This window comes from Orcinus orca, chromosome 19 (genome assembly GCF_937001465.1).
Source record: "Orcinus orca chromosome 19, mOrcOrc1.1, whole genome shotgun sequence".
NCBI classification, from domain to species: Eukaryota; Metazoa; Chordata; class Mammalia; order Artiodactyla; family Delphinidae; genus Orcinus; species Orcinus orca.
The window spans coordinates 28,635,986-28,657,737 of NC_064577.1; the positions used below are offsets into that span (position 1 = coordinate 28,635,986).

A 21,752-nucleotide genomic window follows, 5' to 3' on the forward strand; every position below is an offset into this window, starting at 1 on the left:
CGGCAGCCGGTCTCCTCCTCCTCCCTCCCTAAATCTGCAGCGTGACTGGAAATAGGCTAAATTAATCAGCAGATTGAAGCTCCACTCTGCTGCCGCTGCCGCCCCGCTCCTCGCTCACACGCGCTCCAGCTCTCTTCTCTTTCTTCACTCTTTCCCTCTCTGTCTTTCTCTGTCTCCTCTTCCTCTCGGAGAGCAGTGTTGGCAGTTCTGTGGCTGACTCGCTGTGGCTTAGGCTCTACCCCATGCTCTTTAAACGGGCAGAGCTATGGATTGCCCACCAGGGCAAAGGCAGCAAAGTGAGTATGCCAGCTGGGCTTGATGCCCCCGTTCCACACACCCGCTTCCCCGCTTTGTGTCGGAGGCTTTGGGTTAACGGTTGAAGATGGAAGCTGGGCTGGAGGCGGCTTGGATTACGAGGTAGTGAGGACCGTGGAAGGAGGCTGGGGATGGGAGCCAGAAAGCCCGTGTGCATAGCTGCCTGCCAGGCTCCTGAGTCACCCAGAGCGGGACCAGAGCCCAAGTTTCCCCGTGGGGCATCCTGTCAAGGTGTGCTGGGACCCGGGTCTCCAGGCACAAGGCTTGGATGCCACCCCTCCTCAGGGCCATTAAGGAGGCTTTTCTCGCCGGACCACATGAGTCACTGAGGCGGGAGCCAACAGGGCTGGGGTGATTTCTTCCTAGGTCTTGGCTGCAGGAGGTGAGAAAGAAGACAGGTGAAAGTGCCCAGGTCAGCATGAGCTGGGAAGAGTGAGGAAGAGGAGGAGGTGCCTCTGCTTGAGGCTTTGAGCTGCTTGTCTGTAGACAGAGTGGATTTGTGTCTGGCCAAACTCGGAAGAGATTTATGGTGACGCCTATGATAGACCCTGGTGGGTAGTGGCCGAACCTCTGCTTCACTGGTTCAGACCTCGTGGAGTCCAGCTGTGGGTCCCGCTCACCTGCACCGGCCAAGGAGGCTGTGACCATGGGGAAACCTGGCAAAGGGGCCAGCTGGTTCTAATTAGTGGTTACCTGCTGTTGCCAAGGCCAAAGGCCAAGGCCAATTCACAGTCTGCCTACCTGAGCCTAGGGGACCTAGATTCCACTTTCTCCCGAAACAGGTAGGATGGGAAGGAAAACAGCTGCTGTGCTGAGGGAACCTCAGGGGAGTCCCGAAAGGACAGGGACTGGGGGCTGGGGGCTTCTGGTTCTGGGCCACCTGGGAAATCTGACCGAGGTGGCACAGGACAGCCCAGGCGTGTTGGCTCTTAAAGCCTCATTAGACGGACCCAGATGCTTAGCTTTGGGCCCTGGGGAGCTGGTTCTGTTCGGTAGCAGATTCCTTGCAGTTCTGATTTAGCAGATAGAATTTTGTCACCACCTGCTGCTCCTCCAGCCCCCAGGCCCCGCCCGTGTCCCCCTTTGACAATGAAGCGGGGCGCGATGGGCACGTGCTGGCAGCGTCTCCTGAGCCTACACCTCCTATGGCCTCGAGTTCCTCTGTTGGGTTCAGTTGAGGTTGAGCACTTAAAACAGTGGGATGGGGTTGCTTCTACCCGAAAAGCTTCAGTGTCAGGGGAGAAGCAGGGCCACGCCTCCCCTTTGGTGTAGAGGCCTTGCTTAGCCTTGCCTCCTTGGCCCCAGGAATCTCCTGGACGTGCCTGGGGCTGGGGAGTGGGAGTTTCTGAGCATCTGGGAAGTAGGAAGAATTGCTTCCTGCCTTTGGGTACTTAAGTCTGGGGCAGATTTTCCTCACCCTTCTTGGCCCTGCTAGGCAAGAAGAGCAGACCTCAGATGGCACGTGTATGACAGGCGTTCTTATTTCTCACACCATCCCCGTCCTTGCACAGACCGCCCTCCCACCCCGCCCACCCTGCCATGGTGCCCGGGCACGCTGGGTGCCAGCCTATCTCTATGCTTTGAGAAAGGCCACCTACCTCACGCGTGAGCCCTTTCTGAATTTCCTCTGGAAAGCGTGAACGTCTCTCACCAATTTCCTCAGCTTCAGTTCTCGTACCGCGTGGGGGAAAAGCCAGGGGTTAATGAGAGAAACAGTGATTTTCCCCATACCCGGGACCCTCCTGCCGGAGACTGAGTGAAGAGTAGCCATCAGGCCTCAGCGGGCGGCCACGGCAGTTGGATAAGTGGGGTTGGGGCCGTGGAGGGTTGGCTGGCCTTGAGGGCTGTGTCCTGGCCCCGGGGCGCTGTGCGGGCATGCGCTTTCTTCAGGAGGCGTATAATTACAGAATGGCTTATTTTGCCTCTGTTGTGCTGTCTTTAATCTCCAGTCTGGAGTTGGTGCTCCAAGCCAGACACAACGTGCGGGGGCAGATGCACACCCTCAGCTCTGCAGGGCCCCTCCCGCCTCTGCCGGCCCTGCCCCGGGAGCATCTGCCACCCTCTGGCCCCTCCTCCCACACCTGGAGAGGAGCACGGGACAGGTTCTCAGACCCTGGAGGAAAAGAAGGAACAGAAACAGTTGCTGGGTGGGGTTGCCCAGGGGGTTTGGGGGTACCGGAAATAAGGCAGCAGAGGCAGGGCAGCCACAGGGCAAGCAGAGGGCAGTTCCTGAGTGTCCTCGGTCTAAAGGCCTGGCTGGAGGGAGGCCGCCGCCCGGGCTCTCTGGCTGCTCCCCTTAGCCTTTCCCTGCCTTCCTGAGCCTGGCGCTCATTCCAGACCGAGCAGCTTCCCGGGTGATTGTGCAGCCCCGTGGGATTTGTCAGCTCTTCCTCTCTCCCGCCCTTTGGCGTGCAGCCTTTCCACCTCTGCGGACCAGCCCTTCCCTGCCCGCAGGAGGTTTGCTCACTTTATCATTTCTGGAGACCTGGCCTAGGCAAGTCCACCCTGGGAACCTGCACATCCCACTGCGGGGAGGGAGCTCGGCAGGTCGAGCCTGAGGGAGGAAGCGGAAAGGGGAGGGGAGGCTGGGCCTCCCAAACGCTATTCTTCTCGGGCCTTCTTGGGCTGAGAGGGGCAGGCATCCTGCCTTGGATGTGAGAAGGCCTGTGGTCCCCCTTTGCTTTTCTCTTCCTCCTTCCCGCCCCTGGAGGCTTTCTTCCCTCATGCCAGGAGCCAGGGAGGCAGAGATGCGGGCCTTGCCCGACACTCCTTTGTCCTGGACCACGGCCTCTCAGGGAGGCCCCCGGATCCCTGCCAGAGGGAGGTGGGAGCTTTGGAGTACAGTATTTACCCTTGCGGGGTGCCGGCTCCCTGCCCGGAGGGCCATTTCTTCCCGAGCGGAAATAACCAGTTATCCCCTCGGAGAAGCAGCAGCTCTCATCCTCATAATCCCCCAAAGCCACCGCGGAGAGCAGGGATTAGGTGAGACTTAGGCAAGGGCTCTGGGAGGTCTCCGGGCAGGGCCCACTCCGAAGCCCGTCCCCATTCCTCAGGCCGAGGGAGCTGGCGACAGGCCAGCATGGGGTCTCCACTCAGGGGCCTCCCACCACGCCAGGTCTGCCGCCAGGGGATACGGCCCCCAGTCCATCAACTCCTAGTCGTGGAGATGTGTGTCTGGCGAGGGTCAAGCCTGCCAAGGGGGTGGATGGACGTGGAGACCGGCAGGGAGGAGGAAATCCAGAATGTTGGTGGGCAAAGCCGGGGCAGGACCCCGGGGATAGGAGGGAAGAGGGTAGGGCGTGAGCCCAGGCAGCCAGGGCATCGCTGGCTCAGTGACCCTTGGCCAGGACTCAGTAGATAAGCCCAGTCCCTTTCTTGGTGCCCCAGGTCCAGGCCTTTGTGCCTCTTGCTCAGGAACTTTCCCTGGAGGAAGCCCGCATGGGTGCTCTTCAGGTGGCCCCTGAGAAACACTCACTCCTCCCCCAGGCCCTGCCTTTCCTGGGGGCCTTCTTTTTCCAGGACCCCCAACTGGGGATCTGTGCATCAGATCCAATCTGGACTGGGCCTCACCTCCAGAAGTTTTGATTCACTAGGTCTGGGTGGGGCCTGGACAGCCACGTTTGTAAAAGGTCCAGGTGTTTCTGCTACAGATCCTGGGTTGACAACCCTGACGAAGGTGTCATGGGGACCAGTGAAACTACATGGGCGTTCATTCAGTCAGTCAGCAAGCATTCACTGAGCTGCTGCCCTGTGATAGGTACTGTCTTAGTGGTTGGTGGAGGGGTGTGGAGATGGAAGAATTTAGTACCCTTTTCAAGGCATTGGCAGTCCGGTGGGAGAGCCAGACAGGCAAATCTATACCGACAGTCCTCTGTGATGCCGCCGGTAAGCGAGGTTGCCCGGGCTGCCTTTGGAATACAAACCTCCCCCTGTATGTGCAGCCCTGGGTTTTGGGAAGATTTCCCAGAGCGGGTGGTGTTTGAGCTGAGTCTCGAAGGAGAAGTAAGAGTTGTCTGGGGCAGGGAGTGTGTTCTTGGCTAGGAAAATCCATAAAGGTGCTGACACATGAGCTGGGGGAGTGCGGCATGTGACAGGAATGGCAGGAAAGGAGGCTGGAGAAGCTGGCAGATCCCAGACCACGCTCAGGAGTCTGGGCTAGATTTTAAAGGTAAACAGGGTCAGTTCATCAGACATGCGCTCACTGGCTGGGGTGCAGCGGTTGGTTTGGAAAAGGTGGGGACTGGGGAGGTGGGAGGGGGAGGCAGAGGTTGCAGGGAGGGGCTGGGGTGCCTGGGTGATGGTAACTGTAGGAGGGGTGCTGGCTCGGGCGGGGAGGGCCGGGTGGTAATTTCGGGGGTTTGGATGTGTCAACTCATAGGTACCCATGAAACAGCTGTGCGGCAGTTTAGGGAACGGGTCAGAATTCGGGGTGGCGGTCAGGCTAGAGGTGAAATTTAGCAGTTGTAAGCTTATTGGTGGCACATGAATCCATGTGGCTGAGGTTGCCCTGGAAACGTACATAAAGTTGTGGAGAAGATGTCGTAGGATGGACTGTGGGGTAGACGGACAGGACAAAACAGGAGAGAAGCCCAGGAACCAGGGGTCTCAATGGGAGAGGTCAGGCCATGGGGTCACGTAGGACAATGTGCTGGGAACCACCCCTGTCCATGCCACGATCCACCCACCCGCGGTGAGATGAGAGTGCAGTGCGGTCAGTGCAGGTCCTTTCCTGGCAGCAGCTGCCTTTTTTTCTGAGACTGTGTCCTTCCCAATGTGGTAGGGTTACAGTCGCCTCCCTTTTATGAAATGGTGGTAACAGAAGTCGGTGGGGGTTTTTCCCTAATGTTTTTTACTAGGAACAACGTGAAGCCAGAATCTCCAGGTTAGTTCTCTTCTCCCCACGTAAACAATACCTATTTTCTGGCCCGGGAAATCCGAAAGATGGCCCCAGTGCAGTAAGTCGGGAGCTCAGTGGTGAGCACGGTCTGAGTGGGGCTGGGGGATGCTGTTGGTCGTGGGTTGGGACTTGAGTGAAAGGTGAGTTAGAAGACACTGAGTAAAGAAAGGTTTGTTTCTGGTTTTGTTTTTTGGGGTTTATTTTGTTTTAATTTTATTTATTTATTTATTTTTGGCTGTGTTGGGCCTTCGTTTCTTTTTCTTAAAATTTTTTGTAAGACCAGACTCTTCTTGTTGCTTTTTTTAAAAAAAAAAAAATTTAATTAATTAATTATTTTTGGCTGCATTGGGTCTCTGTTGCAGTGCACGGGCTTCTCATTGCGGTGGCCTCTCCTGTTGTGGAGCACGGGCTCTAGGCGTGCAGGCTTCAGTAGTTGTGGCTTGCAGGCTTAGTTGCTCCACAGCATGTGGGATCTTCCCGCACCAGGGCTTGAATCCATGTCCCCTGCATTGGCAGGCGAGTTCCTAACCGCTGCGCCAGCAGGGAAGCCCGGGTCTTCGTTTCTGTGTGTGGGCTTTCTCTAGCTGCGGCAAGCGGGATCCACTCTTCATCGCGGTGCGCGGGCCTCTCACTGTCGCGGCCTCTCTTGTTGTGGAGCACAAGCTCCAGACGCGCAGGCTCAGTAGTTGTGGCTCTCGGGCCTAGTTGCTCCACGGGATGTGGGATCTTCCCAGACCAGGGCTCGAACCCGTGACCCCTGCATTGGCAGGCAGGTTCTCAACCACTGCGCCATCAGGGAAGCCCTTGTTTTGTTTTTAATTAATTAATTTATTTTTGGTTTTGGCTGCCTTGGGTCTTTGTTGCTGCGTGTGGGCTAGTTGCGGCGAGCAGGGGCTACTCTTCATTGCGGTGCACGGGCTTCTCATTGGGTGGCTTCTCTCGTTGCAGAGCACGGGCTCTAGGTGCGTGGGCTTCAGTAGTTGTGGCACACGGGCTTCGGTAGCTGTGGCCCGTGGGCTCAGTAGTTGTGGCTCGCGGGCTCTAGAGCGCAGGCTCAGTAGTTGTGGCACACGGGCTTAGTTGCTCTGCGGCATGTGGGATCCTCCCAGACCAGAGTCCGAACCCGTGCTCCCCGCACTGGCAGGCAGATTCCCAACCACTGCGCCACCAGGGAAGCCCTCTGGTTTTGTTTTAAACTTGGCTTTGAGGAGCAGGGCACTGTGTACTTGAACGTCTTTTAATTTGGTGGAGATCTGAACATGCTCACGCCCTGAGGAGTCAGGGCTAGTGGAGGGCGGGAGGGTAAGGATTTGGGAGAAGGGAGGAAGGTTCTGGGGAGGTGGGCGGGGAGGGCCTCCTGAGGGATGCTGAGTGCCTCCTGCTTGAGGGATGCTGAGTGCCTCCTGCTTCCCTCCAGGGCGAGGCTCCCTTGGCCCTGGGCCTGTCCACCCAGAAGGCCCTCAGCATCCTGAAGGAGCAGCTGGAGGCGGTGCTGGACGGACACCTAAAAGAACGGAAGAAATGTCTCACATGGAAGGTGACACATCCTCATGGGGAGTCCAGAGCCTAGTTGGGGCGGTGGAAAAGCTTGGGAAGCACATTCTCGGGGCCATGACTCTCCCTGTCACCCTGGACGGTGTGACCCGGCTGAGGCATCACTAAAAATCAGAAAGAGGCCGGGGTTCCTTTCAGAGTGATGTCCTGACCCCAGCCGAGACCAAAGCGAGAAGACAGAGGTGGCCGCCTGGGCTCTCCGTCGGGTGGGTGAGGGAGGAAGGCGGCTAGGATGCGGGGCAGAGAATCTCGGCTCCTCCCTCCTCGCCTGGCCCCCCTGGGCCTCTCACTCCCTGGCCTCCTGCCCCTCCCTCCTCAGGAGCTGTGGAGAAGCAGCTTCCTGCACCACAGTAACCGCTGCTCCTGTTTCCACTGGCCCGGCGCCTCGCTCATGCTCCTGGCCGTGCTGCTGCTGCTGGGCTGCTACGGGGGCCAGCCGGCTGGCAGGTACGCGGTCCGAGGCCCTGGGAGGGGCTCCTTCCCACCTCTCCCAGCGCAGGGTCTGGGCTTGTCCCCCTCCCGCCTCCACACCCGCCTGGGACATCCTGGGGAGAGGGGAGCTGCCCCCAGAGTCAGCGCCTGGGTCGTGTAGGGATCCACAGTCCCTTGCCGGCTGGTGTCAGAACCAGAAGGAGACCCTCTTTTCAGAAGGGACTGGGGAGGGGAGTGTGGGGCCCTGGGTTGGCTGGGCTGGAGACCCCCCGGCCCGCGCCCCGCCAGTGCCCCCTCTTCTCCCTGCCAGCCATGGGGTGGAGCTGGTGGGCTGGAGACCCCCCGGCCCGCCCCCCCCCGCCAGTGCCCCCTCTTCTCCCTGCCAGTCACGGGGTGGAGCTGGTGGGCTGGTGACCCCCCGGCCCGCGCCCCGCCAGTGCCCCCTCTTCTCCCTGCCAGCCACGGGGTGGAGCTGGTGAACGCCTCTGCGCTCTTCCTCTTGCTGCTCCTCAACCTCGTCCTCATTGGGCGGCAAGATCGCCTGAAGCGCCGAGAGGTAGAACGGAGACTCCGAGGGATCATTGACCAAATCCAAGGTGAGGCCAAGGGGCAGGCGAGTCAGGTGGGAAAAGGTGCCCTGGGGTGTGTCAGAGCCCTGGAGCTCCCGTCCCGAGCCCCAGCCAGGAGCCCCAGCACATTGGCGTTGCCTGCGGTCAGCATTCAGGGGATAAGGATGCCCTGCTTTCTTCTCAGTGGTGCAGCGAGAGCCGTGGGACGGCTATGGGTACCCAGGCAGTGGCCTGGGGCGGGCAGAAAGGCTAACGGCTCCTCAAAGCCAGGGGCCAAATCGGCTTAATCTTTGACGTTTGTACCCCTCAGGAAGCTCAGCACACCCCTCAAAGCCCTTAGCAAAGTTAGCAAAATGTATTTGAATGGAAGCAGGGTACAAAGAATAAGAGCTTCAGGTGTTCAGAGGAGGTGCAAGTGCCCGCGCTGGGGTGGTGGGGAGGTGGCCTCGGAGAGGGGAAGTGTTGGAGTGAGCGGCGTGGGTTGATGCAGGCCGTCTGGGGAAGGGAGAAGAGCAGACAGCACTTCATAGCTGTGTGCTGGATCTGGCTGGTGTGTGGATCCAGTGGGTGAGGCTGTTTCCCTCTTTCCATTCTCACCAGATGCCCTCAGGGATGGCAAGGAGATCAAGTGGCTAGATGCCATGTACCCAGACCTCCACATGCCCTTTGCACCATCCTGGTCCCTACACTGGGCCTACAGAGATGGACATCTCGTCAACCTGCCAGTTAGCCTGTTGGTAGAAGGAGACATCATAGCTCTGAGGCCTGGCCAAGAATCGTTTGCTTCTCTGAGGGGGATCAAGGTAGCTGGAGGCTTTTCTCCTTCCCTGGAAATGCTGTGGGAGTGTCCACCGGCAATGGTGGGAGGGTCCCTGGGCTTAATCCTGATGGTTCCAGCCCAGCTCTTGGGCTTCTTGGCAAGGGCTCCAGGAGAATGGAGAAAAGCTGGAACATCTTTCTCCTTGTCCTGTTCTTTCTTCTGTCTGATCCTCAAGCTGCTAGGAATCCAGTCCCCCAGGCCCCACCCTAACTGACTCTGTGCTAACTGACGGTCCCTAACCCAATGAGATGTCTCCACTTAGCCAGAACGGTCAAGGAAGAGTGGCTTCCATGGAACCATTAATTACCCTCGACCTCCTCCCCTTCGTCGCTGGCAGGATGATGAGCACATCGTCTTGGAGCCGGGAGACCTGTTTCCACCTTTCTCTCCGCCCCCCTCCCCCCGGGGAGAAGTGAAGAAAGGGCCACAGAACCCCCAGCAGCACCGGCTCTTCCGCGTCCTCGAGACCCCTGTGATTGACAACATCAGGTGAGGGCGCCGCCCTGCCTTACTCCTGTCCCCTGACTTCTCGGCCCGGTGCCTCCTGTGAGCAGGGGGCGTGGTGGGGCCGGTGACAGGAAGGCGCCTTGTCCATACTGAGGTCCCTTAGCGCAGGCATCTCCGGAAGGTCTTCTCTTTAGTGTCTTGTGAGAATTCTTCGACTGGGTGATTGACCCCCTCTCAGTCTGAACTCCGAGGGGGCAGCTTCAGAGGCTGCCACGAGCTCCTGGCCACAGTGACCAGGAGGCCACTTGGCCGGGGCCAAGAAATAGGAGGGAATTGCAGGACCCAGTGACGCTAGGTGAAGGGGTGGGCTTCTGGCCTCTCCCCGAGCAGGGCTCGCCCGAGTGTAGTATCCCCTCTTTCTGCAGGTGGTGCCTAGACATGGCCCTGTCCCGCCCAGTCACCGCTCTGGACAACGAGAGGTTCACGGTGCAGTCAGTGATGCTGCACTACGCGGTGCCCGTGGTCCTGGTGCGTGAGGCGGGGCCGCACAGGGCAGGGGGAGGGCCAGGAAATGGGGGAGCCTGGGGGCCAGACTCGGACGAGCGTGTGAGTGAAGACTAGAGGGTCCCAGTGTGAGCCGGCCAGTGCCAGGGGTGGGGCTGTGAGTGGGCAGAAGACGGGGAGGCTTAGAGCCTGGGTCTCTCTGTGGGGGATAAGGCAGCGTCTCTCCTGTTCCCGACAGGCTGGCTTCCTCATCACCAACGCCCTGCGCTTCATGCTGAATGCCCCTGGTGTCATGACCTGGCAGTACACCCTCCTCCAGCTGCAGGTGGCGGCAGCCCTCTCCTCTCTGTAGCGCTTTCCTCTTTCCCCTGAGACTGCGTCCCCTCGTGGTGCCCTGACTGCCCCTCCCTCTCTGCAGCCCAGGGGTCTCTTAGGCTTAGCTTCAGAACGCCTGCGTCCCTTCCTCCCTTCCTGCACCTAGCTGTCCTTTTTACTCAGGGGAGGGCCCCAGGGCCGGGGAAGCCCTTCCCTCCATCCGGCCGCCAGCACATCTCAGGGAGCCTGTGTGGCTCGCTCCTTCCCAGGTGAATGGCGTCCTGCCCATCCTCCCCTTGCTCTTCCCTGTGCTCTGGGTCCTGGCAACTGCCTGTGGAGAAGCCCGTGTCCTGGCCCAGATGAGCAAGGCTTCCCCCAGCTCCCTGGTAGGTTGTTCCGAGGCATCGGGGAGGGTGGGGGTCGGGGGACAGTGCAAAAAGAACCAAAGACAGGAATGAAAAGAGTCGGCTGTGCCCAGCAGACAGGGCAGGAGTCCAGCCCCACCCCTACCCCGTGGCCCAGCGACAGGCAGGGCCTGGGCAGCTCTCCGAGGGCTTTGCCCTCTCCAGCCAGAAGGGTCTCCAGACCAGGCCCCGGGGGTGGCTGAGTGTCCACCCGGGCTGTCAGCAGACGGGGGATTCAAGGGCTGCCCTGGAGTCCTTCACCAAAGGCGTCGGGAGCCCTGCTGGCACGAGGCCCCACCCGCCAGCTCGGAGGCCTGTGAGAGGCTGGCTGGCGGTTTCCTCCCCGAGGCTCACACCCTCTTCTCCGCACAGCTGGCCAAGTTCTCGGAGGACACTCTGAGCAGCTATACCGAAGCCGTCTCCTCTCAGGTACGCTCACCCAGGATGGATTCTGCTCCAGGCCCCGTACCCCCAGCCCGCGCTCCCTCGGGCCCCTGCTGGAACCCTGGGACTCCCCTACTTTATGGCCTTTGAGCCTCCCACGGGCTCCTGGAGCCCCTCAGTCCACCCGTCCCACATGGGTAATGTGTCACTGCCGTGCTGGACACAGGCTTTTCCACTCAACTTCCTGGTGCTCCCGGACCGTTTCCTCTGTCGGCCCCAGAGGCCATCTCCAGGGAAATACGGCCAAGCCCCAGCCGGCCTCGCGGGCTTTGTCTCTGCCCTCAGGAGATGCTGCGCTGCATTTGGGGCCACTTCCTGCGGGTGATCCAGGGGACGTCTCCTACGCTGAGCCACAGCTCCAGCCTGCTGCACAGCCTGGGCTCCGTCACGGTGAGGGGGGCCCCGTGGGAGGACCTGGCCTCGACAGGCTGCTCTCTGGCCGTGTCTGGTCACTTAAGCGGCCCCTGGCGGCTTGGGGACCTCCAAGGCCCCTTCCCAGTCCTCTTCTCTCCCTGCAGGTCCTGTGCTGTGTGGACAAACAGGGGATCCTGTCATGGCCCAACCCCAGCCCGGAGACCGTGCTGTTCTTCAGCGGAAAGGTGGAGCCCCCGCACAGCAGCCACGAGGACCTAACGGATGACCTGTCCACGCGCTCCTTTTGCCATCCCGAGTTGGAGGAGGAGGTATGGCCTGGGCCCGGCTGGTAGCCTCAGGGAGGGCGAGGCGAGGAGCGGGGAGGAGGGCTCAGGCCTCAGGATCTGCTTCAGAGATGACGCCCTGAGGGGACGAAGCAGCCTTGCCTCACTGGCCCGTGGCAGCCGTCGGGACGCCGGTCCGAGGCCTGTGTTCCTTGCTCTCCTCAGCCCCGTGAACGAGACGCCCTCCTGGCCGGCTCCCTGAACCCTACCCTGCACCTTTCCAATGAGCAGGAGCGCGGCAACTGGCCAGGCGATGGCCCCAAGGCCCCCGAGCCCTCCTCTCACCACAGAGCTCACGGCCGCAGCAAACACCTGTCCGGCTCCAGCGTGAGCTTCAGCAGGGACACAGAGGGCGGTGAAGAAGACCCCGGCAAGGTGAGGGGAGAGGGCGGAGAGCAGCCCGCTTGTCAGCCGCAGGGCGTCCTGGCCTCGCCTGCCGAAGGGGCCACAGGGGTGCAGCCCGGCCTGGACGGATGGAGCCCGAAGCACAGCCGTCCTGGCCTCTGTTCCGGGACCTCCTGAGGCCTCGCCCACGGCTTTTCCGTGAAGTAGGCCCTTCCCCGTTTTCCGTGTTTCTCTGATGGTGGTAATTGGTTGGGGCAAGGCCCTTCCTCCTAATCACAACCTTCAAGAGGCAGAGAGCCGGGACTTCCCTGGTGGTCCAGGGGTGCCAGCACTTCCACTGCAGGAGTCGCGGGTCCCATTGAGCCAAGATCCTACATGCCACTCGGCCAAAAACAAAAAAAAAGTACAAAAGACAGAAAGCCAGTGGCTCCTTCTAAAAACATTTCCCATGGCCGAGAAAGGTGCTTCGTTGTTTCTCGCTTGGTCTGGACAGCCTCCTCTGAGCTGGTGACAGTGTTGTTGGGCACAGATCCTAGAAGCAGCCAGGAGCCGGGAAGGACAGGGAAGGGGTTTCGAGAGGGATGGGAGAGCGCGAGCATGAGCACGCCCTGCTGGGAGGCGGTGCCTTCTCTCGGGGGCACCCGCCGCATCCCTCCCAGCCTGAGGCCCCTCTTCCCCTCCACGTTTCCTCCAGACCCAGCACGTGCTGGAGGGCGAGACCTATGAGGCCGAGGACTTCGTGTGTGACTACCACCTGGAGATGCTGAGCCTGTCCCAGGACCAGCAGAATCCCTCCTGCATCCAGTTTGATGACTCCAACTGGCAGCTCCACCTCACCTCCCTCAAGCCCCTGGGCCTCAACGTGCTGCTGAACCTGTGCAATGCCAGCGTCACCGAGCGGCTGTGCCGGTTCTCAGACCACCTGTGCAACATCGCCCTGCAGGAGAGCCACAGCACCGTGCTGCCCGTGCACGTGCCCTGGGGCCTCTGCGAGCTCGCCCGCCTCATTGGTACGTGGCCACCGCAGGGGTGGCGGCTGGGCTAGCTGCCGGCCTCTTCCAAGAGGCTGGGCCCCCGGCTCCAAACATGCCAGGCCCGGGCGTGGCCTCGCTCAAGAGCACCAGCAACCCTTTGGGCTTCTGATTGACCCCCTTTTTTTTTTTTGGGCCGTGGCACGAGGCTTGTGGGATTTTAGTTCCCCGACCAGGGATTGAACCCGGGCCCTCAGCCGTGAGAACGCAGAGTCCTAGCCACTGGACCGCCAGGGAATTCCCTGATCATCCCCTTTAACCAGGCACCGCCGCTTGACGGCGCTTCCTCATCCGGGAAGATAACTGCCTGCGGGATGGACGCGTGGAGGGAAGCCGCCCAGCCTGCCTGGGGTTCCCTCCCCGACAGGGAGGGTGGTGTGTGGGGGTGGGCTTCCTCCCAGAGATCCTGTGCCGTCCCTCCTCCTGCAGGCTTCACTCCCGGGGCCAAGGAGCTCTTCAAGCAGGGGAACCACCTTGCGCTCTACCGCCTCCCCAGCGCCGAGACCATGAAGGAGACCTCGCTGGGGAGGCTCTCCTGTGTCACCAAGCGGCGGCCCCCGCTCAGCCACATGATCAGCCTCTTCATCAAGGACACCACCACCTGTGAGCCTCCCCGGCTCTGCCCGCATCAGGCCAAACCTCCCGGGAGCTGGGCAGGGCGGGGCTCTTTTTAGGGTGTCTTTTTTTAGGGAGCGCTGGGCCGACGAGCATTAGATTCTTGCCGAGATCTCAAACGTGGCAGAGATTGGCTTCGGGGACGGGGGCTGGGATGGTGGTGGCCACAGATGCTGGGACTGTCTGGAGGACCGGCAGCTTAGAGCCTGCGCTATGCACCCAGTGGCCTTGCCTACAGGTTTGCTGCCATGAGGCCTGGGGAGTTCCCATCCCCCAGGGGCTCCTTTAGTGCCCTTCTCAAGGGTGGCAGTATGTCCCCGGAGGTGAGGTGGCTTGGGCACTCATGGCTTGGCCTTCCTCTCCCCGCCACTGCCCTCAGGCACAGAACAGATGCTGTCCCACGGCACGGCCGACGTGGTCTTGGAGGCCTGCACAGACTTCTGGGATGGAGCCGACATCTACCCTCTTTCGGGTTCCGACAGGTAGGTAAGGAAGCAGATGCCAGGGGCGGGAGCAGTCAGCTCTGGTGGTCTGCCTGCCCGGCTCCCAGGGGTGGGGCATCCCAGGACCACTCACCTCACTTCCACCCCGGTTCCCCGGCAGAAAGAAAGTGCTGGATTTCTACCAGCGAGCCTGCCTGTCTGGTTACTGCTCTGCCTTCGCCTACAAGCCCATGAGCTGTGCCCTGTCGTCCCAGCTCAACGGCAAGTGCATCGAGCTGGTGCAGGCGCCCGGCCGGAGCAGCATCTTCACCACGTGCGAGCTGCCCAGCACCGTTCCCATCAAGCTGAGTGCCCGCCGCGGCAGCTGGAGCTCAGACGGTACCGTGGGCCCTGTGCCCGGGGGCCGGGGGCCGGGAGGGCTTCCAGCGGCCTGGACCAGACCGTAGCAGAGGACCTGGAACACCGCGGTGGCTCTCACTGTCTGGTGACGTGGGCGAGTCCCTTATTCTCATCTATAACCAGGTGCTTTGTCTGCCCTGCTCACGGGTTCACTGTGCCGCTCCAGTGGGATGACAGATAGCAAAGTGCTTTCTTTGAAGGTTATAAAGCAGTAGCGTGTATAGAGCATTAGCCTTATTTGAGTCAGACAAAGGACCGGGTCACAAAGCCTGCTGGAGCAGAGGAACTCAGAGCTCCACCCACCCCTCCCCACTCCGCCAAACATACAGCCTTCTGGGGTCTCATGACCCCAGAGACCATGAACTGAAGCCATTGCTGAGGGTGGGGCCCGCCCCCTAGCCCTGGACCACGGATTGTCACCTGACTGATGAGTACCTTTCCTTGTCTTTTCCCCCGTGTCTGTTGGCTTCTCTATGTCTTGGTTGTGCATGTGTGTGGCTGCGTGTGTGGTCCCCTGGGGCCCGCGTGCTTATTGACTTGGGCATGGCATCTGCATGTGTGGCCCCGGGCTGCCTCCTGCCATCTGCTGGTTCCTGGGTGTCCTGCCTGGGCCGTGTCCTGGCCGGGCTCTGTGCCTTGTGCCTCCTGAAGAAGGGATCGGGGAGGTGCTGGAGAAGGAAGACTGCATGCAGGCCCTGAGCGGGCAGATCTTCATGGGCATGGTGTCCTCCCAGTACCAGGCCCGGCTGGACATCGTGCGCCTCATCGACGGGCTGGTCAACGCCTGCATCCGCTTCGTCTACTTCTCTTTGGAGGATGAGCTCAAAAGCAAGGTGGGGGAGCACCCCCAATGCTCCCACTGACCCTTTTCCCCACGCGACCCTTTGGGCCCATCTGTTCATTGCCATCTTCCCGGTGCAGGTGTTTGCAGAAAAGATGGGCCTGGAGACGGGCTGGAATTGTCACATCTCCCTCACGCCCAATGGTGACATGCCCGGCTCTGAGATCCCCCCCTCCAGTCCTAGCCACACTGGATCCCTGCACGATGACCTGAATCAGGGTGAGGGCAAAGGTTTGGTGTGGACACGAGGTGGGTGTGGGTCATTCCCCTTCCTTGGGGCTACAACTAGGAAGCGCCTCCACGGATCCCCCCCTTGCAAGATGGCTCTGATCTCCCTGCGGCAACGGCAGTCAACGGGGTGGGGGGGAGGACACCTCGAAACAGGAAGTTTTGCGTCATCTGCAAGGCGAGGAAGGGCCCCCAGAAGTCTGGCCCCAAGGTGAGGGACAGGCTCTTGTCCCCACAGTGTCCCGAGATGATGCGGAAGGGCTCCTCCTAATGGAGGAGGAGGGTCACTCGGACCTCATTAGCTTCCAGCCCACCGACAGCGACCTCCCCAGCTTCCTGGAGGACTGCAACCGGGTACGATGTGGTGGTGGTGGGGTGTCTGTGTCCCCAGAGCCCTGGGGTTGGCCCGTGGCTTGTCCAGGGCAGAGGAGTGAGGGAGGAGGGACCCTGAGGCAACTGGCATCTCTGCTCTCTGCAGGCCAAGCTGCCCCGGGGCATCCACCAGGTGCGGCCCCACCTGCAGAACATCGACAATGTGCCCCTGCTCGTGCCCCTCTTCACCGACTGCACCCCCGAGAGTGAGTACCGTGGTGGCGGCTACTCGGCCAGCCCGGCCCTTGTGTGGAGCACTGCCAGTGCATGGGCACCCCGCGGGCTCCGGAGCGATGTTGGTTTCCCACGCAGGGAGCGGAGGAACCTGGGCTGGGAGGAGCTGGGGGTCTTGCGGGCTGGAGCCTTGGTGGCCCGTTCTAGGGAGTCAGAAGTGACAGTATTCATACGATGTTCACGAAATTGGGGGCAGGATGGTCCCAAAGAGGGGCCTGTTTTCCCTTGTCTCCTGCTTTGTCCTGGGGGTCTCTGCCCAGCACCCCACGTGGGGCTCGCCTGCCTGACTCTCATGCCCCCCGACTCTGCCCCTTCAGCCATGTGTGAGATGATCAAGATCATGCAGGAATATGGGGAGGTGACCTGCTGCCTGGGCAGCTCTGCCAACCTGCGGAACAGCTGCCTCTTCCTCCAGAGCGATATCAGGTCAGGGTGACACCCCAGAGCCGGGGGACAGCCTCTTCCTCCCGGAGACCCCACAACGGATCTTGCCCTGGTCGGGACCAAGGAACCTGGACTTGGCGGGGAGAAGAGGGAGTGGGTGCTTGCTCAGTCCCGTGGGAGACGGGGTCTTGGCACGCTTCAGCTGATGGGTATGCTTCCCCCCGTACGCTGAGCAGCATTGCCCTGGATCCCCTGTACCCGTCCCGCTGCTCCTGGGAGACCTTTGGCTACGCCACCAGCACCAGCATGGCCCAGGCCTCGGACGGCCTTTCTCCTCTGCAGCTCTCGGGGCAGCTCAACAGCCTGCCCTGCTCCCTGACCTTCCGCCAGGAGGAGACCATCAGCGTCATCCGGCTCATCGAGCAGGTGGGGGCTCGGGGGGGGCGCTCGGGGGCAGGGGGGCAGGTCCTGCTTGGGGCGGGCAGTCGCGACGCAGGACCGGCCTGAGCTCCCAAGGGTGGCTCACCTCCAGGCGAAGCTCTCCCAGGCAGTGGAGTTTGCCTCCGCCCCTCCCTCGCGGGAACATTTGGGGCATCTGGCTCTTGGGGCCATCTCAGCTGTGGGGCCTGAGAGAGGCCCCAACCTGCCCCTCCCGGTCCCTAGGCTCGGCACGCCACCTACGGCATTCGCAAGTGCTTCCTCTTCCTGCTGCAGTGCCAGCTGACTCTCGTGGTCATCCAGGTGAGGTGGGGCCGGCACGGGCATCGCCCCTCCCTGCTCACTCCTTCACTCAAGGGCCGGTTGAGAGGCTGGGAGGATGCAGCACAGCCTGGGGGGCCCCCACAGCCTCTGTGAACCCCCTGGGCTTTTGGAGATGACCCCGCCGGCAGAATAGTGTCCCCTCCAGCGCCGTCTCCTCTCAGCCAGGACGTGAGTCTCCGTCTGGGCACAGGGCGAGTCAGCCCTGGGGCTCCCAGTGTCTTACTCTTTGCTAGAATCTCATTGTGCTTCCTGGCTTCTCCTGGTTCAGTTCCTCTCTTGCCTCGTCCAGCTGCCGCCAATCCTGAGCACCACCGATATCCTGTGGCTGTCCTGCTTTTGCTACCCTCTGCTCAGGTGAGAGGCCGGGCCGCCCCTCCGTGCCCAGGCAGGCAGGGTTGGGATGTCACCAAGTGTCCCCAGGAGCCCAGGTTCAGGAAGCCATGCTCAGTGCTCACTTCTGGTACAGGAGGCCCGGGGGCACCCTCTCCCTTGTCTTATCCCATCTGCCCAGCAGACTTGCCCTCACTGTCAGGACTCCCGAAGTCCTTCCCACATGAGAATTGGGGGACAGAGGGTCACAGTCACCACCCTTCACGGAAGTTCCTGCTTTTCAGCATCTCTTTGCTGGGGAAGCCCCCCCATAGCTCCATCATGTCTATGGCAACGGGGAAAAACCTTCAGTCCATTCCTAAGAAGGTAAGCACCGTGGAGCCCTGGGAGCCTGGGCTTTTCCTGAGGAATGTCGGTGTGGAGGGGGCTGAGCCCTGGGGGAGGGAAGTGGGGTTGGGGCGGGGGGAGGAATTCCATCCGAACTTCCCCAGACCAAGGGGGAGGGGTGGTACAGAGCTGGCAAGATCCTTGCTCCTTATCCCCCGGGCCCGCCCGCCGACTGAGGACCCCGTTGAATCCGTGTGCCAGAGGGGCGGCTGCCACAGCGGTGACGGGCCTCCTCTTCCCGCAGACGCAGCACTACTTCCTGCTCTGCTTCTTGCTCAAGTTCAGCCTCACCATCAGCTCGTGCCTCATCTGCTTTGGCTTCACACTGCAGAGCTTCTGCGACAGCTCCCGGGTCCGTAACCTCACCAACTGCTCCTCCATCATGCTGCCCAGGTGGGTCCCATCCTGGCAGCCCCGCCCTGGCGTCCCTCCGCGGGGCCCAGAGGAAGCTGAGCCCACACCTTGCTTTGGCAGCCGCGCCGACACGGCTCCAGCCTGGTTTGACGACCTCGCCAACGGGCTGCTGCCGGCTCAGAAGCTCGCCGCCGCCCTGACCGTCCTGCACACTGGTGAGGGGCTCCCCGGGGCTGGTGAGGCACCCTGGGGACCAGGCCTCGGGCCGTGAGAAGTCTGACACCCACCACTGACCCCATTTTCTCCAGTCTTCATCTCCATCACCCACGTGCATCGCACCAAGCCCCTGTGGAGAAAGAGCCCCTTGACAAACCTCTGGTGGGCGGTGACCGTGCCCGTGGTGTGAGTCCTTCTGGGATGGAGGGTGGGAGCAGGGGAGTGGCTGCAGCGGGGCTGTGATTTGAGGGCGGGCTTTGGGCCAGAGGTTGAAGGGTGCCCTCCTTAAGCTGTCCCTGCTGAGAAAAGCAGGGAAGGAAGCAAGAGACCCCGCTGACGCAGGGCTGCCACCTCCTGCAGGTTGCTGGGGCAGGTGGTCCAGACAGCAGTGGACCTGCAGCTGTGGACACACAGGGACAGCCACGTCCACTTTGGCCTGGAGGACGTGCCTCTGCTGACGTGGCTCCTGGGCTGCCTCTCCCTGGTCCTCGTGGTGGTCACCAACGAGATCGTGAAGCTGCACGAGATTCGGTGAGCCACCGGCTGGGTGCCCCCTCTGGGCCTGGGTGTGTTCCCTAAGCCCGTCACCTCCGGGGCACCGTTCCCCTGCCTTCCCACTGCCGTCCCGCCCTCCTCCTCGGGTGTCCTGCCCGTCCCCTGGTCTGGGGCTCTGCGCTAACCTGGACTTTAATCTCCCGCCCTACCAGGGTCCGGGTCCGCTACCAGAAGCGACAGAAACTGCAGTTTGAAACTAAGCTGGGCATGAACTCTCCCTTCTGAGCCACTGGCCGTGGTGGTCATAGTTGCTCTGGATCCTAGGGCTAAAGCCAGACCCATTTCTGAGTCTGGGGAGTTGATATCATGAATGTTTCAGGGTTTGCTCTTGCGCCCTATGGCGTTGGAGGCCCAACTCCCGGTGTCAGACCCAGCTGTCGTCCTGCCCCCCGGGGAATTACTGAAGAGATGCTGAGCTGTGGCCTTGGTGTCAGGACAGTCTGGCTCTTCCTCACCAGGGGGAGCACCCCTGGACTCTTGAATGTATGACCTCGTGCGCTTAAAAGAGGGGCCCTCAGCCCCCTCCACCTGTGGGCCGCCCCCCTTCAGGGTCACCGAATGCAGCGCCCTCTGCTCTTGGGTTTTCAGGCAGAGCTATGAGCCATGGGGCTGAGCTTCCACCTTTTGTGGGAGAGCAGCCGTGGGAGGTCCGAACAGCTCTCTAGGCCACTGTTGAAGGCAGGGGTGGTGGTTCATCCTCCCTGTGCCCCTCTCATCCTGTATTCCTGGGGCAGGGGCCTGGATTTGGCCCTGAGTACTTTCCCTCCCTTCCTCTGTGGTCGGGGGGGGAGCCTCACACAGAGACCTGAAGATGCAGCAGAGCCCCCGCCTGGCCCTGGAACCTCCTCCTGTGCCTGCCCTCAAGCTGGCGGAGAGAGCCAGTCCTGGGGTACAGCCCAGGGCTCCTTTCAGCCCCGGCCCTAGTTATCCTGTGAGAATGTTTTCACTGGTGTATTATTTTTTACTGGAAATGAGCCTTTTAGGAATGAATACAGACTGGTTTGTATTAAAACTGATAAATTCCTGAAGAAAGACCTGTGGCTGGTCCATGAGGCAGCCACTAACGGACCTATCCAGGGCTTCGGCCAGTGACGGAGCCCCTCCGCAAAGGTGAGGAGGGGAGGGCCCAAGCCTTCCTCCTCGCGCATCGGTGGGAGCGCTCGGGTCCGGCTCAGGTGCGACTCCTGGCTCAGAGGTCCGTGGCGCAGATCCAAACACACAGCCCGATCACGTGGAATGACACTTTCATTGGTGTTAGTTGGGGGAAGAGGTTAATGGTTACAGAGCCGGGGCCTGGGCCAACCAGGTCAGGCTTCCAGCCCCAAGGCGGGCAGTGGGTGCTCTTGCTGTGGTCCGAAGCCCCTCCCCCACTGCGTCCTCTCAGGCAGTTATAGATAGAATAAATTCCATTTAAAATATATGCATTTCTCTCTGCTTAAAAAATAACATTTACAGTTGGGAACGTCTGGACTTTGGGGGACCTGTGAATCCCACTGTTCCCACCCCCGCCAGCTCTGCCTCACTGAGGGCAGGCAGGGGCGGCGGCGGAGGCTGGCCTGGCCGCTTGTTTACATGTCCTGTGAACACCTGCGGGGGACCAGGCCAGACACACCGCCTCCTCCAGCCTCTGGGCGCCAGGACAGCACAGTGGGTGGCCAGAGGGCCTTGGCACAGGGGCTTGAGACACTGGGGGGACAGAGGAGGTACCCCAGAAGCCCGGCCACCACCTCTTTCTTCCTGGAGAGGAAGCTCTCACCAGGGTCCCTGCCCAAAAGGCAGGGCCGTCCCGTCAGGTTACACACTGGGAGGGGGCTCTGCTGAGGTGTCAGGTTCTGACGAGTCCCCTCAGCTCCCCTGGGGGCCGCCTCCCAGAGCCCTGGTGCCGACAGCCGTTGGCTTGCAGCAGCAGGAGGGACCCCGCTAGGGCGGCAGGGGCGGCGTCCGTGCCGGGGGAAAGGCAGTGGCTGAGGAAGGTCACGGTGGGCACTGCTGCGAGCTGCCAGCAGGTCCGGCTCAGTCCAGCATGGCATCCAGCTGGTTAGCCAGGGCGTCGAACATGGTGCTGATGTCATCCAGGATGTGCTTGGTGGAGGTGCCCGGGGGGCTGCAGCAGGGGAAGGAGCAGGTCAGATCAGCCAGCGGTCCGCACCCTGCCGGCCCGGGGCAAGGGGGCTGCTACCGGGAGCGTGGTTGGTGCGCACTTTGAGTGCGTCTTCTCCTAATTCTCACAACTTCCCGAGGCAGTAGGAGTTACCGTTCCCTTCCTTGCACAGAGACGCTGGGGCTCACAGGGAGAAGTGACTTGCCCAAGCTCACGTGCCTCTAAGTGGCGGCCACCAGGATTCCCTGCAGGTCAGATCCGGGTGACCCCAGGCCCAGGCTCCTCCCATCCCAATAGGGGCCCCCCAGCCTGAGGATCTGCCCAACGTGACGGTGACATCCCCCTCCCGTCATTCCCGGAACCCTGGGAAAAGGCTTCAGGATTCGGGCGGAGCTGCTCTTACGCCGCCTTCTCCCCCTCCTCAGCACCCAGCACCCCTCACCCCTCTCGCTCCTCAGCACCAATGCTCTTCTCCGCGGCCCGCAAGGCAGCTGCCAGGGATGAGCTGGTCTGCTCCAGTCTCTGCTGGGCCCGGCCTGGGCCCGTGGCCCCAGTGTTCTCTGGCCTTGGAGGGGGCACAGGGCGGGGGCCGAGCCGGGGAGCCAGCTTAGGGCCAGAAAATGCCAGCTGGGTGCAGGCCACAGACACAGGCTTGGGGGCTGTTCCTGCAGAGACAAAGAGGTTGGCTTGTGACTCAGCTGGGCTGGGCACGAGCCCTGCCAACACCACCCTCTCCCCGCGGGTCCCGCCTCATAC

General features: G+C 61.4%; 2 protein-coding genes across 9 annotated transcripts in view; one reads left to right on the plus strand and one right to left on the minus strand.

Moving 5' to 3' along the window:
* TMEM94 (transmembrane protein 94) lies at positions 1-20,315 on the plus strand. Of its 3 annotated transcripts, none has more exons than XM_033438470.2 (31): positions 17-296; positions 6,630-6,749; positions 7,086-7,213; positions 7,658-7,794; positions 8,368-8,570; positions 8,925-9,076; positions 9,460-9,562; positions 9,777-9,863; positions 10,123-10,239; positions 10,630-10,686; positions 10,987-11,091; positions 11,220-11,384; positions 11,565-11,774; positions 12,439-12,754; positions 13,205-13,378; positions 13,770-13,872; positions 13,994-14,211; positions 14,887-15,065; positions 15,154-15,292; positions 15,540-15,655; positions 15,780-15,879; positions 16,225-16,333; positions 16,528-16,717; positions 16,955-17,032; positions 17,322-17,407; positions 17,668-17,749; positions 18,015-18,163; positions 18,245-18,339; positions 18,433-18,526; positions 18,701-18,871; positions 19,048-20,315. In XM_033438470.2, the coding sequence occupies exons 1-31, from the start codon at positions 243-245 to the stop codon at positions 19,118-19,120; spliced, it is 4,110 nt and encodes a 1,369-aa protein (XP_033294361.1). In that variant the 5' UTR covers positions 17-242; the 3' UTR covers positions 19,121-20,315. The 3 variants fall into 3 exon arrangements, with proteins under 3 accessions (XP_033294362.1, XP_033294361.1, XP_033294363.1); XM_033438472.2 differs by having other exon boundaries at positions 18-296; positions 14,884-15,065; XM_033438471.2 differs by lacking the exons at positions 18,015-18,163; positions 18,245-18,339; positions 18,433-18,526; positions 18,701-18,871; positions 19,048-20,315 and having other exon boundaries at positions 1-296; positions 14,884-15,065; positions 17,287-17,407; positions 17,668-17,754.
* The window catches only part of CASKIN2 (CASK interacting protein 2), a 13,790-nt gene continuing 12,160 nt past the window's right edge, over positions 20,123-21,752 (minus strand). For all 6 annotated transcript variants that reach the window (XM_033438475.2, XM_049702202.1, XM_033438476.2 and 3 more), the window contains 2 exons: positions 21,439-21,661; positions 20,123-20,999 (listed from right to left, as the gene is read on the minus strand). In XM_033438475.2, coding sequence (XP_033294366.1) covers positions 20,909-20,999; positions 21,439-21,661 — 314 coding nt within the window. In that variant the 3' untranslated portion in view covers positions 20,123-20,908. The remainder of the gene's footprint in view (positions 21,000-21,438; positions 21,662-21,752) is intronic.